The 16223-nt window shown below is 40.4% G+C and overlaps 1 protein-coding gene across 1 annotated transcript in view; it reads left to right on the forward strand.

Moving 5' to 3' along the window:
- The window catches only part of CCNH (cyclin H), a 34356-nt gene that overhangs the window by 10079 nt on the left and 8054 nt on the right, over positions 1-16223 (forward strand). Inside the window, exon 5 of the mRNA XM_062212440.1 lies at positions 70-233. Within this exon, the coding sequence (XP_062068424.1) occupies positions 70-233 (164 nt within the window). The remainder of the gene's footprint in view (positions 1-69; positions 234-16223) is intronic.

Below are 16223 nucleotides of genomic sequence, written 5' to 3' on the forward strand. Positions count from 1 at the left end.
ATAAATATTGTTGAGCTGTTTGTCGATTACACTCCCAGAAATGATAAGATTTGCAAACTCTTTTTCTAGACTCGCTATCCCACGTTGGAGAACCCAGAGATGTTGAGGAAAACAGCTGATGACTTTCTTAATAGAATTGCACTGACGGACGCTTACCTTTTGTACACTCCTTCCCAAATTGCCCTGACTGCCATTTTATCTAGCGCCTCCCGGGCTGGAATTACTATGGAAAGGTATCTGTATTTTATCTTAGATCAGGTTCAGTCAGCATGTTTTCTTTATGAAATCTGAATTGTAAAACAATTTTTTAAATTTTTATTTTAAAAAATTTAAGACATAAAAATTGTATGTATCATGGAATGTTTGTGCAGTGTCCATTCAGGGGTAAATGTATTTTATTCTTTCACATTTCACAAATTTAACATTTCTTCCAGGTGGAAAGTCCCAAAAATCCTGCCTTTTTTTTTTAATAGAGAAATATATAGGAAATTAACATTATTTATCTTTGCCCTACTATGCAAAGTTCTTACCATATAGCCGTAACCTAGTGCCTATCAATCAGCCTTTCTCAGTTCCTCCCTCCCTACTTAGCTCTGCAGCCTCTGGTAACCACAATTGTATATTTTACTTCTGTGAGATCACATGTGAATGAAATCATTTGATACTTGTCTTTCTGCTTTTGGCTCATTTGACTTAACATAGGGACCTCCACTTCCATTCGTGTTGCAGATTAAAAGATTTTGTTCGTTTTTAGGTCTGCATAATATTCCATTGTGTGTGTGCCACATTTTTTTAAAATTAGTTCATCAGTGGATGGGCCTTTAAGTTGGTTCCATTTCTGGGCTATTGTAATAGTCCTGCAGTAAACACAGGGGTGCAGGTATCTCTACAATAAATGGACTTTTGTTTCCATTGGATATATGCCCAAAAGTAGGATTGTTGGGTCATGTGGTAGTTCTATTTTTAGTTTTTGTGTAACCTCCATTCTGTTTTCCACAATAGCTGTGTTAATTTATATCCCAATAACAGTGCAACTCTTCATATCCTTGCCAACAGTTGTTACGTTTTAGCTTTTAGTAACAGCCAATCTAACTGGCTTTCTCAAGTGGTTTTTATTTGCATTTCCCTGATGAATGATACTGAGCATTTTTTCATATACCTGTTGGCCATTTCTGTGTTTTCCCTTGAAAAATGTCTGTTTAGAACTATTGCCCATATTTTTGCCCATTTTTTAATTGTATGGTGGGGTTTCATTCTGAGTATTAACTCCTCATCAATTATACAGCTTGAAGATATTCCATCTGTAGGCTGCCTCTTCACTCTGTTTCCTTTGCTGTGCAAAAATGCCTTGGTTTGATGAAATCCTATTTGTCTATTTTTACGCTTAGTTCTTGTGCTTTGGGGGTCTGATCCATAGAATCTTTGCCTCTTCTAATGTTCTGTAGTGCTTTCCTCTAATGGTCTCCAAGTTTCAGGTCTTAGATTTATGTCTTTAATCCATATTGAGTTGATGTTTGTGCATGGTAAGAGATGGTTATTCTGTTTGCTTTTTCTGCATATGGATATCCAATTTTTCCAAGTAGAACATAGGTTAATGTTGGCTGGAGTAGTTTGATGGTGAGAATAAATGATTCTCAGTAATAAGTGGAATTCGACATATATGAAATATTAGAGAATAAAATGTTTAGAAAAACAAAGACAGAATATGAAGATCTAATGTGTTACATTTTTGGAGGACCACTAAACTAAATTAGCATGCAGTAGGAGAATGCTGAGAAGACATTGGTCAGGGTAGGGAATTCTGGCCTCTGATGCTGCATGGTTACTGTAGAAGCTGATTATCGAGCGCTTTATATAAGCCAAAGGCTTTTTTGCCTACATTATGAAGTTTTGGGTTTTTTTGTTTGTTTTTGACAGGCAGAGTTAGAGAGAGAGAGACAGAGAGAAAGGTCTTCCATTGGTTCACCCCCCAAATGGCCGCTACAGCCGGCGCGCTGCACTGATCAGAAGCCAGGAGCCAGGTGCTTCCTCTTGGTCTCCCATGCGGGTGCAGGGCCCAAGCACCTGGGCCATCCTCCACTGCCTTCCCGGGCCACAGAGAGCTGGCCCGGAAAAGGAGCAACCGGGACTAGAACCTGGGGTGCCAGCGCCACAGGCAGAGGATTAACCTAGTGAGCTGCGGCACCGGCCGAAGTTGTTATTGAGTGAAATACTCTTTGGTGTTCCTAAGCATAGTTACTTGCTAGCTAGTCTTTAAGGAAAATTGACATGAGTTAAGGGAACCACTCAGTCCAGAGACATTACCGTAACTTATGCTTACAGTGACTAAAGCTGTAATCACAAAAAATCAAAGATCCTAGATTATAGATGAAGACACCATCTGTCTGGCTTAATACACAGGTAGATAAATAAAATATTTATGGAAATGTATGTATGTATGAATTGGTGTACAATATATATAGTCCTATTTCCTTGCTTCGTTAGTTCAGAGAAGCTAGAAGGAATCCTACCCCAGCAGCAGTGGGCATATTCAGTGCCCAAATCTTGATTATTCAGACTGTTCTCCAATAAAAGGAACTGGGAATCTTTGGAGAAAATCATTGAGTCTGTGTGGTCAGTGAAATTATCACATCCCAAAATAATTCCACATGAGAATTTCCAAATCCTGAGTAAGTTGTGTTAAAGGACAGGAGAATTAAGGTAGCAGGTGGAGTTAAGGTTGCTAACCAGCTGACCCTAATTTAGGGAGATTTACCATGTATTTTACCATGGGTCCAGTAGAATAAGAAAGGTTCTTAAATGTAAAAGAGGTGATCCAGAGAGATGGAAGCATGAAAGGGAACCCTAGCTTGGAAAATGGATGACTGGGTCCCTGAGTCAAAGATGCAAGGAGCCTTTAGAAGAATGAAAAAGAAAAAAAATATTTTCTCCCTAAAGCCACCAGAGGTGATGCAGTTAGTCTTTCCTTTAACTTGATTTTAGCCATTTTTGTAATTCTTCTGCAGTTATTAGATAATAAACTTATTATCCACCACTGTTTATAGAAAGACCATCCTGTTTAAAAAAAAAAAAAAAACAGTTGGCAGTAGAGATATGAATTTACTCCTACGGTTCTATTCTGCTCCATTGGTCTGTGGATCTCGTTTTATGCCAGTACCATGCTATTTTGATTACTGTAGCTTTGTAATAGATTTTAAAGTCAGGAAGTGTAATGCCTCCTACTTTATTTTCTTTACTCAATGTTATTTTAGCTATTCAGGGTCTTTTGTGGTTCTATATAACTTCTAGTAGAGTTTTTCTAGTTATGTGAAAAGTGTCATTGAAATTTTTATAGGGATTACATTTAATCTGTAAATCACTCTGATGCACGGTATGATAGTGATTTTTCCAAAACATGGGATGTCATTCCATTATTTTGTTTTTGTTTTTTTTCTTTGTATGTAAATAGTTTTTTTTTTTTTTTCTTCTTGGTGCAGTAAAGTTTGTTTTGGCAGGAGGAAGCACCTGAGAGAGTGGGAGGATTGGAGTAGAGTGGAGACCTCTGGGAAGTGGTGGGAAGGAAAGCAGTCGGTGAGCTGTCTGGAGGCTGTGGATGGGGTGTGTGGTGGGGGAACAGGAGCAGGACCAGCACTTGGAAACAGAGCGGTCCCTTTTTGTTGTTAAGGCTGTAGTTCTGGCAGTTAATGGGGGATGGCGTCTTGGCTGCACCTACTCCGAAGCTCTCGGAATACTTGTCCTACAAAGACAAAAAGGTAGAGATGAGCCCCAACTAAGAGAAGTGTCAGTGTGGAGAATCTGTTGGGTATCCAGTTTGACAGTACCAAGCCAGTGCTGCTTAGGGATTTAGCATTTAGACCATGAAGACTCAGAGCCGTAAATCCCAACCTCTTCCCTGGCTGCCTCTTCTACATGCTTTCTGGTAGAAGCTTTTCCTCTTGGCTGACCACATGCGTAGAAGTGTCTACACAACATTATGTCCTGCCAGCCTGTACCGTGCCAAGCACTGACAGGGGAGCATGGGCTCAGGCTCTTCCATCTAGCCTCCAGCTTCGGCTCCGCTTAAGTGAATTTCTTTGATTTACCATCTGTGACGTTAAGGACACCTACTTAACTTTTACGGTTGGTGAAGGTTAAATGAAGTGTGTGTAAAATGGCACAGTGATTCCCTCAGCCACCACAAAGCTTACAGGGACCTGCTTGGTGGTCCCTGTTGAGGAAGCGAAGCTAGTGTGGAATTTGAGAAGCAAGATACAGACTTCACTATTGAGCCCCCTCAAATTTCATCATTTTCCTCCAACTTAGCCACCATTTAACTCTGGCTTGTGGTTCCCTCCTGCCCGCAGTCAAGTCTGCTATGGCCTAGACCTTCTACAGCAGAAGCTGGAAGCAACTCAGTGAATAGTATTTACTGGTCTGTCAGGGTCTGTGACTTGGAGACAAAGAACGTGTTAGAAGGAAGAGACTGGAATTAGCAGAGGCTGTGATTTCTATCACAGCTGCAGAGAGACCAGACCCCTCAGGCAGCAGGCACCGCTTGCGTTCCATGAACTTGTAGATGACCTGTGCGAGTCATTACATACATTCCATTATTTTGTAGCCTCTTCTGCTTCTGTTACAAGTGATGTATAGTTTTATTATAGATATCTTTGACCTTTGTGGCTAAACTTATTCCCAGACTTTATTTTGGTAGCTAGTGGAAATGAGATTGCTTTCACTGTTGGTGTATAACAGAACTACTGATGTGCGTTAACTTTCTGCCATGCAACTTTGCCAGATTTGTGTATGACAACATTTGGTGACTCCTTTGGGTTTTACATATAGAAGATGAGTAACACTTTGACTTCCTCCTTTTGCATTTTGAATACCCGTCATTTCTTTCTCTTGACTATTTGCTCTACTTGGACTTCCAGTACTAGGTTGAATAAAAGTGGTCTTGTCCCTTGTCTCGTTCCAAATCTAGCAAGGAATTCTTCACCTTTTCTGTTGGCTTGTTAAATGGCCTTTATTATGTTGAGGTATGTGCCTTCTATTCCTAATTTGGCCTGGGATTTTATCATGAAGTGATATTGAGTCTTACCACATTACTTTTCTGCACCTTTTAAGATGATACAATCTTTGTCCTTCATTGTGCTGTATTACATTTATTTATGTGCCTATGTTGAGCCACCCTTGCATTACTGGAACAAATCACACTTGATCATGGTGAATGATTTTTTTTAATATCAAGGTCATTATTTTGTTTTTTAAAGTCTTGTTTATTTGAGAGGCAGTTAGAGGGAAAGATACAGATCATGGATCCACTGTTTCATTCCCCAAATGGCCACAAGAGCCAGGGTGGGCCATGCTGAAGCCAGGAACCAGGAACTTCATCCAGGCCTGCCACATGGGGCAGGGACCCAAGCACTTGGGCCATCCTCTGCTACTTTCCCAGGAGCATTAGCAAGGAGCTAGATTGGAAGTGCAGCAGCCAGGACCTGGACCTGTGCCCATATGGGATGCCCGCAGTGCAGGTGGCAGCTTAACCTGCTGAACTACAGCGCCTGCCCTGAATGATCTTTTTAATGTGCTGTTGGATTCAATTCCCTAGTATTTTGTCAGAGTTTCGTTTCTTTATCAAGGATATTGATCTGTAGCATTAAAAAAATATGTATTTGAAAGATAGAGTTACTGAGAGAGAGCGAGCTCTTCCATCCTCTCAAACACTCACCAAATGGCTGTAGCAGCTGCTGCTGGGCCAGGCTGAAGCCGGGAGCTTCTTACAGGTCTTCCGTGGAGGTAGAGAGGCCCAAGCACTTGGCCATCTTCCACTGCTTTCCTAGGCATATTCGCAGAGAGCTGGATCAGAAGTAGAACAACTGGGACTCAAACCAGCGTCCATATGGGATGCTGGTGCTGCAGGCAGCAGCTTCACCTGCTGTGCCACAATGCTGGCCCCAACTTTGTTTTTTGGTTCTGTCCTTGTCTGGTTTCCATAATGCTGGCTGCATGGCCTAAACTTGGAAGAATTCTTTGTTGTATTTTTTTCAAATACTTCAAGAAGAATTGGCATTATTTCTTCTTTAAATGTTTGGTAGAAATCAGCAATGAAGCCATCCATCTGGTCCTGGGTTTTTCTTTTTCATCCCCCCCCCCCCTTTTTTTTTCCTCTCTCTCTTTTTTAAATTATTTATTTGAAAGGCAGTGTGACAGATCTTCCATCCTCTGGTTCACTTCCCAAATGGGTGCAACAGCCAGATCTGGTCCAGGCCAGGAGCCAGGTACTCCATCCTAGTCTCCCAGGTGGGTGGCAAGGACTCAAGCTGTTGGGTCTTTTGCTGGCTTTCTTTGCAGGAAGGTGAATCAAAGCAGAGGAATTGGAGACATGGAACAGGAATTCCAAAATAGAATGCCGCAGTGTTGCAAACTGTGGTTTATGCCACTGGGCATACCACCAACCCTGTGGGCTTTTTGTTTGCTGCAAGATTTTTTATTCCTGGTTCAGTTTCTACCTGTTACTGATCTGTGTAGGTATTCCATTTCTTCATGATTGATTCTGGGTAAGGTCCAGTTAATCTAGGGTATAACTTAATGCTTCTGGTTTTTTTTTTTTTTTTTTCTGCAGTGGTTGGGTGAGCTGTCCATTTCTGAAATTGGAATGTTAAATCCTCATACTATTGTTGTATCACAGTCTGTCTCTCTCCAATGCTTTATGGATTTAATTGCTCCAGTATTGGGTTTGTTTGTATTTACAAGTGTTATTTCTTCTTGCAAGATTGAACCCTTTATCATTGTACAGTGACCTTCCTGGTTTCTCTTACTGCTTTTGATTTACAGTATACTTTATCTAAAAGAAGTATGGCTACTCTGCCTTCTTTTCAGTTTCATTTGCATTGAGTATCTTGTTATATGCAGAGATGGGGATCCTTTTTTCTGCCAAGGGTCATCTGGACATTTATAACATCTGTGGGCCATATCACAGTACCAACTTAAACATTAGACTGCCATATGTTTATGGAATTTTGAGTCTTGCCCATGGTTTACCTGGCAGGGCCTTAAGTTTTTGCCCTTGGGCCAGACATTCCCCACCCTGATATAGAGGTCTGTTGATATTTAAGGTAATTATTGATAGAACAGGTCTTAGTACTGCTGTTTTAAGAATTTTGCATTTTTATTGTAGAACCTTCCTTTCTTTATCCATGAAATGCAGTCTGTAGGTAAATGATTTTCTCCAGTGGTGTACTTTGTTTTCATGGTGATTATCTTTCATAAGTCAGTGAATGTATAGGTTTTGCTTTGTGGTTACCTCAAGACTTAAATGAAAAATATCTTTTGACCCTAACAGGCAGTCTTGAAATTATAACATTGATTTTACACTTGACCTTAGCCAGAAGGCTGAGAAGTGATATAGTATTGATTTTAAAGATAGAAAAGGAAACAGATAAAAAACAGAGATATGAAATATTAGTGAAGCTCCATTTTATCTCACATTATGAATTTTTGTTGTTACATTTGACTTCTTTCCATATTACCTGTCTCTTAACATTTTGGTGTGGTAATTATATTTGTTTTTAGTCGTCACAGCAAAGATATAAATGATTTATATACCATGTTTTGGTATAGGTAATCTTACCAGTGAATTTGCTGCCTTCTGGTATTTTTTCCTTACTTGTTAATAGCTTAGTTTAACAATTCCCTTTAATGTTTGTTTTTCTTAACCTAGGTCTGGTGATGATAAATGTCTCAGCTGTAGTTCTGTAAGAGTCTCATCTCACTTCCTCCTAAGCAGGCATGTTGGGATCCCTTTGTTGTTTACTTCTTATCTCTTAGAGCTTTGAGAATCCTCTCTTCATCTTAAACCTTGGAGAACTTGATTATAATTTTTTTTTTTTTTTTTTTTTTTGACAGGCAGAGTTAGAGACAGAGAGAAAGGTCTTCCTTTTTCCATTGGTTCACTCCCAAGTGGCCTCCATGGCCAGCGCGCTGCAGATCCGAAGCCAGGAGCCAGACGCTTCCTTCTGGTTTCCCATGTGGGTGCAGGGCCCAAGCACTTGGGCCATCCTCCACTGCTTTCCTGGACCATAGTAGGGAGCTGGACTGGAAGAGGAGCAACTGGGACTAGAACCCGGGGTACCAGTGCCGCAGGCGGAGGATTAGCCAAGTGAGCCATCATTGTGGTTTTGATGTGCATTTCTCTTACAGCTAGTGATCCTGAGCATTTTTCATGTGTCTGTTGGCTATTTGGATTTCCTCTTTTGGAAAATGCTTTTTTAGGCCGGCGCCGTGGCTCAACAGGCTAATCCTCCGCCTTGCGGCGCCGGCACACCGGGTTCTAGTCCCGGTCGGGGCACCGATCCTGTCCCGGTTGCCCCTCTTCCAGGCCAGCTCTCTGCTGTGGCCAGGGAGTGCAGTGGAGGATGGCCCAAGTGTTTGGGCTCTGCACCCCATGGGAGACCAGGAGAAGCACCTGGCTCCTGCCATCGGATCAGCGCGGTGAGGCCATTAGAGGGTGAACCAACGGCAAAGGAAGACCTTTCTCTCTGTCTCTCTCTCTCTCTCTCACTGTCCACTCTGCCTGTCAAAAATAAAAAGAAAAAAAAAAAAAAAGAAAGAAAAAAAAAAGAAAATGCTTTTTTAAATCCTTTGCCCATTTCTTAACTGGGTTGGTTATTCCTTTATTGTTGAGTTTCTTGATGATCTCTTTATATATTCTGGTTATTAATCCTTCATCAGTTTTATAGTTTGCAAATATTTTCTCCCATTCTGTCAGCTGTCTCTTCACCTGTTGATGGTTTTTGCTGTGCAGAAGCTTCACAATTTAATGTAACCCCATTTATTGATTTTGGCTTTGATTGTGCCTCTGTGGTCTTTTCCAAGAACTCTGTCTATGCTGATGTCTTCTAGGGTTTCTGCAATGTTCTCTAATAATTTGATGGGGTCAGGTCGTAGATTTAGGTCTTCAATTCATTTTGAGTAGATTTTGGTGAAACATGTCAGGTGAAAGTCTTAATTTGTGCCTCTGCATGGTGTGATCCAGTTTTCCCCGTACCATTTGTTGAAGACTGTCCTTGCTGCAGGGGTTGATTTTAGCTCCTTTGTCAAAGATAAGTTGGTTGTAGATACTTGGATTGATTTTGGGTGTTTCTGTTCTGTTCTAATTGTCCATCTGTTTTTGTACCAGTACCAAGCTGTTTGGATTATTACAGACCTGTAGTAGGTCTTTAAATCTGATACTGTCCTGCCTCCGGCTTTGTTTTTGTTGTATGATTGCTTTAGCTGTTCTGGGTCTTCTGTGTTTCCATATGAATTTCAACATCATTTTTTCTATATCTGAGAAGAATGTCTTTGGTATTTTGATTGATATCACATTGATGGAAGATTTTTCCATTTTTCTGTGTCTTCTGTTTCTTTAATGTTTTATAATTCTCATCGTAGAGGTCTTTGACATCCTTGGTTAAATTTATTACAAGCTATTTGATTTTGGTAGCTGTTGTGAATGGAATTGATCTTAGAAGCTCTTTCTCATCTGTAGCATTGTCTGCATATACAAAAGCTGTTGATTTTTGTGTGTTGATTTTATATCCTGCATTTCCAAGCTCTTCTGTGAGTTCCAATAGTCTCTTACTGGAGTCTTTTGCATCCCCTACGTATAGGATCATGTCAGCTGTGAATAGGGGTAGTTTGACTTCCTCCTCCTCCATTTGTATCCCCTTGATTTCTTTTCCTTGTCTAATGGCTCTGGCTAGAATTTCCAGGACTGTATTGAAAAGCAGTGGTGAGAGAGGGCACCCTTGTCTGGTTCCTGATCTCAGTGGGATTGGTTCCAACTTTTCCTCATTCAACAGGACGCTGGCTGTGGGTTTATCATAAATTGCCGTGATTGTTTTGAGAAACGTTCCTTCTATTCCCAGTTTGCTTAAAGTTTTCATGATGAAGGAGTGTTGTAATTTGTCAGATGCTTTCTCTGCATCTGTTGAGATAATCATATGGTTTTTATTCTTCAGTTTGTTTTTAAGATTTATTTTATTTATTTGAAAGAGTTACAGAGAGAGGCGGAGACAAAGAGTTCTTCCATCCGCCGGTTCACTCCCCAGAAGGCCACAATGGCTGGAGCTTCGCTGATCCTAAGCCAGGAGCTCCTTCCGTGTTTCCCACGTGGGTGCAGGGGCCCAAGGACTTGGGCCATCTTCTACTGCTTTTTCAGGCCATAGCAGAGAGCTGGATTGGAAAAAAGAGCAACTGGGACTAGAACTGGCACCCATATGGGATGCTGGCACTTTAGGCCGGGGCTTTAACTCGCTATGCCACAGTGCTGGCCCCTTATTCTTTAGTTTGTTAATGTAGTGTATCACATTGATGGATTTGCAAATGTTGAACCATCCCTGCATACCAGGAATAAATCTCACTTGGTCCAGATGGATGATCTTTCTGATTGTTGTTAGATTTGATTGGCTAGTATTTTGAAGATTTTTGCATCTATGTTCATCAGGGAAATTGGTCTGTAGTTCTCTTTCTGTTGAATATTCTTCAGGTTTAGGAATCAAGGTGAGGCTGGCTTCATAGAATTTGGGAGGATTCCCTCCTTTCAGTTGTTTTGAATAGCTTGAGAAAAATTGGAGCTAGCTGTTTCTTAAATGTTTGGTAGAATTAAGTGGTAAAGCCACCTGGTCCTGGGCTTTTCTTTGTTCAGAGAGTCTGCTAATTCAAAATCTGTCTTGATTATTGGTCTGTGTAGGTTTTCTTTGTCTTCATGGCTCAATTTAGATAGATCATATGTGCCCTGGAATCTGTCCATTTCTTTTAGGTTTCCTGTTTTGTTGGCATACAGTTCTTTATAGTGATTTCTGATGATTTGTTTTATTTCTGTGGTGTCTGTTACATTTCCTCTCTCATCTCTGATTTTGTTAATTTAGGTCTTCTCCCTTCTTTTTTTGTTTAGGTGGTCCAGTGGTGTGTTAATTTTATTTATTTATTTAAAAAAAAAAAAACCAGCTCTTTGTTTTGCTGGTCTTTTGTATTTTATTGGTTTTGATTTTGTTTTCTTCTCTATTTATGTTCTGCTTCTAGTTTGGGGTTTGGTTTGCTGTTGCTTTTCTAGGTACTTGAGATGCATTGACAGCACGTTTAATTGGTATCTTTCCAGTTTCTTGATGTAGGCTCCAATTACTACTAACTTTTCTCTTAACACTGCTTTTGCTGTATCCTGTTAAATTTTGATGTATCATCTTCATTGTTTTCTAGAAATTTTTTGAATTGTTTTTTGATTTCTCCTATGACCCACTGTTCATTCAGCAGCATGTTGTTCAGTTCTATTATTTCATTAAAAAGGCCTTCTAATCCTTTCTCTTTCCACGCCTTCAGGAGCTCCTAGGACCCCTACGATGGGTCGTTTGATAGTGTCTTATAGCTCTCCAGCAGGATTTCTGTATTTCTTAGTTTTCTAATTTCTTCTTCTTTTTTTTGGTCTGACTGTAAAATTTTCAGAGATTTGTCTTCTGCTGTTCTTCTGTCTCCCCTGCTCTGCTAAGACTTCCCGCTGCATTTTTTTATTGGATCTATGGAGTTCTTCATTTCTAGTATTTCATTCTGATTTCTCTTTTAATATCTGAATTTCATGGGGAAAATTTTCATTTAGTTTGTGAATTTCCTTCTAGTTGCTTCTAAGAAATCTGATTAATTGTCTGAATTCTGCTTCTGGCATATACTCAATCTCTTCATCTTCACCTTCTACTGTTGAAGTGTTGTAGAGTTCCTTGGGGGACTAATAGTGTCTTATTCTTGTTTAAGTTTCTTCCTTTGTTTTTGCCATTTGTGTAGTCTGGGGGGGTTTTCTGTTTCCTTTTGTTTTTTGTTTTTTTTTGGGTTTTTTTTTTTTTTTTTGGTTTTTTTTTGGTCTGGTAGCTTACCTCTTTATTTTGTGTCTTTGTGGCTTAATGGGATGTCTAGACTTTCAGTGAGTACCAAGAGGTATGTGCTGGGTGTGACCTGTTTGTACTGTTAAGTATCCTAGAGTTGAGCAAATATCCAAGGTAAGGCCCCCGTGGGGCTTTGTGGCTCTCCTCTGGTATCTGGCTGGAGGAAGGTGTTGACCTCCATCGGTGTGACCGCTTTTGTCCTCATAGCTGCAGGACACCCTGGTGTTAGTCCCTGGTGTTTTAAGCACTAGTTTGCATTGCTTGATAAACTTGATGTTTGATCCATAGTGTCTTTCCTGTGAGCATGGTTTCCCTCCTTTATGAGCTGCTATATATCTGCGGGCATGTGCGGGGAGCCTCTGCCTACTAGGGTCTGTTACTTCTCAATGGTGGTGGGCAGACACAAACTTTTTATAGGTGGGGCTTCCCTTGCTGTAAGCCACCTGGCAGGATGGGGAGGGAAATGCCACCTCCCTAATTGTTCATTTATTTTGTTACCACATGGAACTTGAAAAGCAGTTCACCAGGCACTCCCTCCCACCACTCTCACAGCTTTGTGGGCCCATGGATTCCCCTCTCACCTGGTCCACGGGACCACCTTTTTTCCTTATTTGCCCATGTGGTGTGGACCAGGACCACCTCTGTTCTCGCTGGGTTTCCCAGTGCAAATTCCCCACGGCTTTATGTCAGGTGTGCAGTTTCTATCCTTCTTTAAATTAATTTTGCCCCACGTGATTCAGACCATCTTGTCGCTATTCCACCATCTTGGAACCCTCAATATATCGATTTCCCAGCTTCCAAGGTGTCCCTGGGGGATCCTTGTAGCTTCCAGTAGCTCAGGAAGCTCCCACAAGACCAGGGCCTGAGCCACTGGGTCCTCTCAGCGGCGGAGCTAGGCGGCGGCATGAAGAACCTGCATGATTACCTGTTGATGCCTTCTGTCACATTTTAGATTTCATTTGGTATATTTTTGTTTATTTTTTTATCTCTTGATTTTTTCCAGAAGTACATTTATAAATTATTAATAAATGGCTGAAATGTGGATATTGGCCAGAGAAGGAACGACCTCATTTAGAGAAAGCTGAGAATATTGAAAGGATTTCTTTGTACTTTAAGTAAATCATGAGTCTTGTACAAACAGAACACAGTATGGTAGTACATCATGAGCAGAGATAGTAGCATCCTTTGCAGATGCTTTGCTGGCATAGTCAGGCGTTTTTTCTCACACAGGTTTAAGAGCTGAATGATACTGCCCACCCATACTCCCAGCTCCCCTCCTTTCCTCATTTTTTCTTTTGATTTTTACAATGACATAGCAGCTTATTTTGTAATCACAAGCTTAACCCTCCACTAAGTAAAGAATTGAAGTATTAAGTAGAGAATCCACTGTTCCTCAAGGGTGGAAACAAGGGCTATAAACAAAAATCAAATCTCAGAATGTCAGTTTCACTCAAATACTAGTTTTTTTGTACTCTCTATATTAATTACCGCAAATCAAGGTAAACATGTTTATCTTTGTGGGATTGGCTTTTCTTCAGTAAGCATAATGGTTTCTAGATGCATCTATTTTGTCGCAAAAAAACAGGATTTCATTCTTTATGAGTAGTATTCCATAGTATGTATATATACATTTTCTTTAGTCACCAGTTAATAGATGACTGGATTGATTCCGTATCTTAGCTGTTGTGAACTGAGCTGCAGTAAACATGGGGTACATGTTTGATACTTTTTTTTTTGGTAAAGATTTTATTTATTTATTTCAGAGGTAGAAAGTGAGAGGGAGAGACAGAAAGGTCTTCCATCTGCTGGTTCATTCCCCAATTGCTGCAACAGCTGGAGCTGAGCCAGTCTGAAGCCAGGAGCCAGGAGCTTCTTCCAGGTCTTCCATGTGGGTGCAGGGGCCCAAGGACTTGGGCCATCCTCCACTGCTTTCCCAGGCTTAGCAGAGAGCTGGATCAGAAGAGGAACAGCCGGGACTAGAACTGGCATTCAAATGGGATGCTGGTGCCCTAGCCAGAAGAATAACATACCACGCCACAGTGCCGGTCCCTCGTATACTCTTTGATTTTTTTTTTTTTTTAATTACTTCTGCCATTCTGTCAAATCTTCCCATTAGAATATTGCATCATTTTTCTGTTCTCTTGAAATTTGAGTTTCCTTAAAAACAGCTATTTTTGAATCATCATTTAAGCATTTAGAAATTTCAGTTCCTAGTTGGTTGGCTCTGGCACCTTGGTTTGCTCTGTAGGTGAGAGCTCCTTGAAGTTCTTGATGTTTTTTGGAGTAGAACATTGTGTGCACAGTAAAGAGTTTCTGTAATCTGGCTTCTGTGTCTGTCCTATAATTCCTATGCTGTTTGCCGTGCTGCTGAATGGGGCTCACTGCCCGGTGCTGTGCCTGTCCAGCACTGCTGATGCTGCCTGGCCGAAGCTCCAGACGCTCTGTCTGCAGGCAGTGACCAGGACCATGGGAACCAGCTCAGCTGGGGCTTACCACCCAGGCACTGAGTTCCAGAAGAGCAGCTCAGTTCACAGCAGCTGGAGCTCCTTATTCATATTACATATTCATATGCCATCTTTTGTGACTCGAGTGCTTTATATCCTATGTGGCTGGGAAGGTTGGTGCAGAAAGAACATTATTAAAAATAAAGCAAAGTAGCGTTGAGCCAAGAGGATACATACATGTATGACTAATGCAGAACTAAAACAAGTGATCCTCGAAAGACTGTATTTACAAGTTTTATGAATTGCTAAGCAAATATGTGCCTTGTTTTATCATTGTTCCCTGCTTAGTGTGTGTGACACATGGCACTCAGTAAGTGTGCTGAATGAATAATGCTTCAGAGGAGGTCCAAAAGAATTGCAATTGAATCATAAGCTGATAGTGGTTAATATAGAAATGTTCCTAGAGAACCAAGCTCTTAAAGTAAAATCACTTGGTTCTTAGAACAGTATCTTTTACACAGATTTTAATATTTTTTCTGTATTGCTGTTATTAGATTTGTAACTACCTGAAACACAGGTTAGCACATCAAACCAATTTTTTCTTTATGTATTTAATTTTTCTGTTTATGACCTTTGAACTTTTTTGATTTCATTCGTGAAATCATTCAGCTGGACATGGCTAAATACAGGGGTTGATAAAATTTTGTAAATAACTGTTCTGCAAGTTTATAATCATTTCTCTGTAACTTCAAATTCTGTGAAAGTGACAATAGATAAGAAAGATGTGGTTTAATTTTTGTTTTAATTAATAGAAATATTGTTACAATTCTTTGCAGAAATATTACTATTCCTGAATACAGGAGGTTGTCTTGGCATCACATTTTGTAGTTTATGCAGTAGGTTGCTTTTCTAAGAAATAAACAGATGTGACTCTCGAACGACATGTGCATCCAAGATGAGGGAATGTGTGCTTGTTGTATATTATTTATGGTATAACTCTTTACAAACATAGCTCACCAATTGTATATAAATATATACTTAATTCTAGAGTGATCATACTTGTATTTGCTAAGCAAACATGACGTGTGCTATGTACTATTATTTGTGTGTTTTCTGTACTCTGCATTGCACTATAGTTTAGGAATGTAAGAATGAAGCAGATACAAGTGTTTGGCATAGTGTTCAAGATTCCAACTAAGATCCTTGTGTCCATAGCAGAGGGTCTCACTTTGATGCCCAACTCTGGTTCTTGGCTCTCCTTCCTGCTGTTGCAGACCCCGAGAGGCAGCAGTGGTGACTCTAGTAATTGGGCTGCTGCCACCCACTTGGTAGACCTGGATTGAGTTCTGGCTTTATCCCAGCCCAACCTGGTCCTGACCGCTGTGGGCATTTGGAGAGTTAACTAGCAGAATAAAGCTCTGTCTGCTCTGTGTCTCTGTTTATCTTTCTGTCTCCACCTCTCAAAAAGAATTTTTTTTAAATAATGAAGAGGACACAAAATCCCTGTCCTGGTTAGTAAAGATAGCCACGTAAATAATTGATGTCTGTGGAATTTAGATATGCACCTTCCAGTCTATAATGGGAAAAAGCACTCTTTTCCACAGTTCACATCACCAAACGTTTGGTTGATAATGTGCAGTGTAGATGCACAGTGTCCTGTGGTGCGATTTTAGTTACTTAGTCACAATGGGAGGAAGTATCCTCAGGGCCAGATTTGAACTGATGTCTTCTTAGAAATTCAGCTATCCTACCAGATACCCAAAACTGAAATTGTAGTACCTTGGGCTAATTACAAATTAAATAGGCCCTTGTAGCATTCTCCACCACTGTGGACATGTGGGCATTATTTCCTTTAGGGAAATGCTTCACAATGATTTTTAATTTACAA

This window comes from Lepus europaeus, chromosome 15, assembly GCF_033115175.1.
Source record: "Lepus europaeus isolate LE1 chromosome 15, mLepTim1.pri, whole genome shotgun sequence".
NCBI lineage: Eukaryota > Metazoa > Chordata > Mammalia > Lagomorpha > Leporidae > Lepus > Lepus europaeus.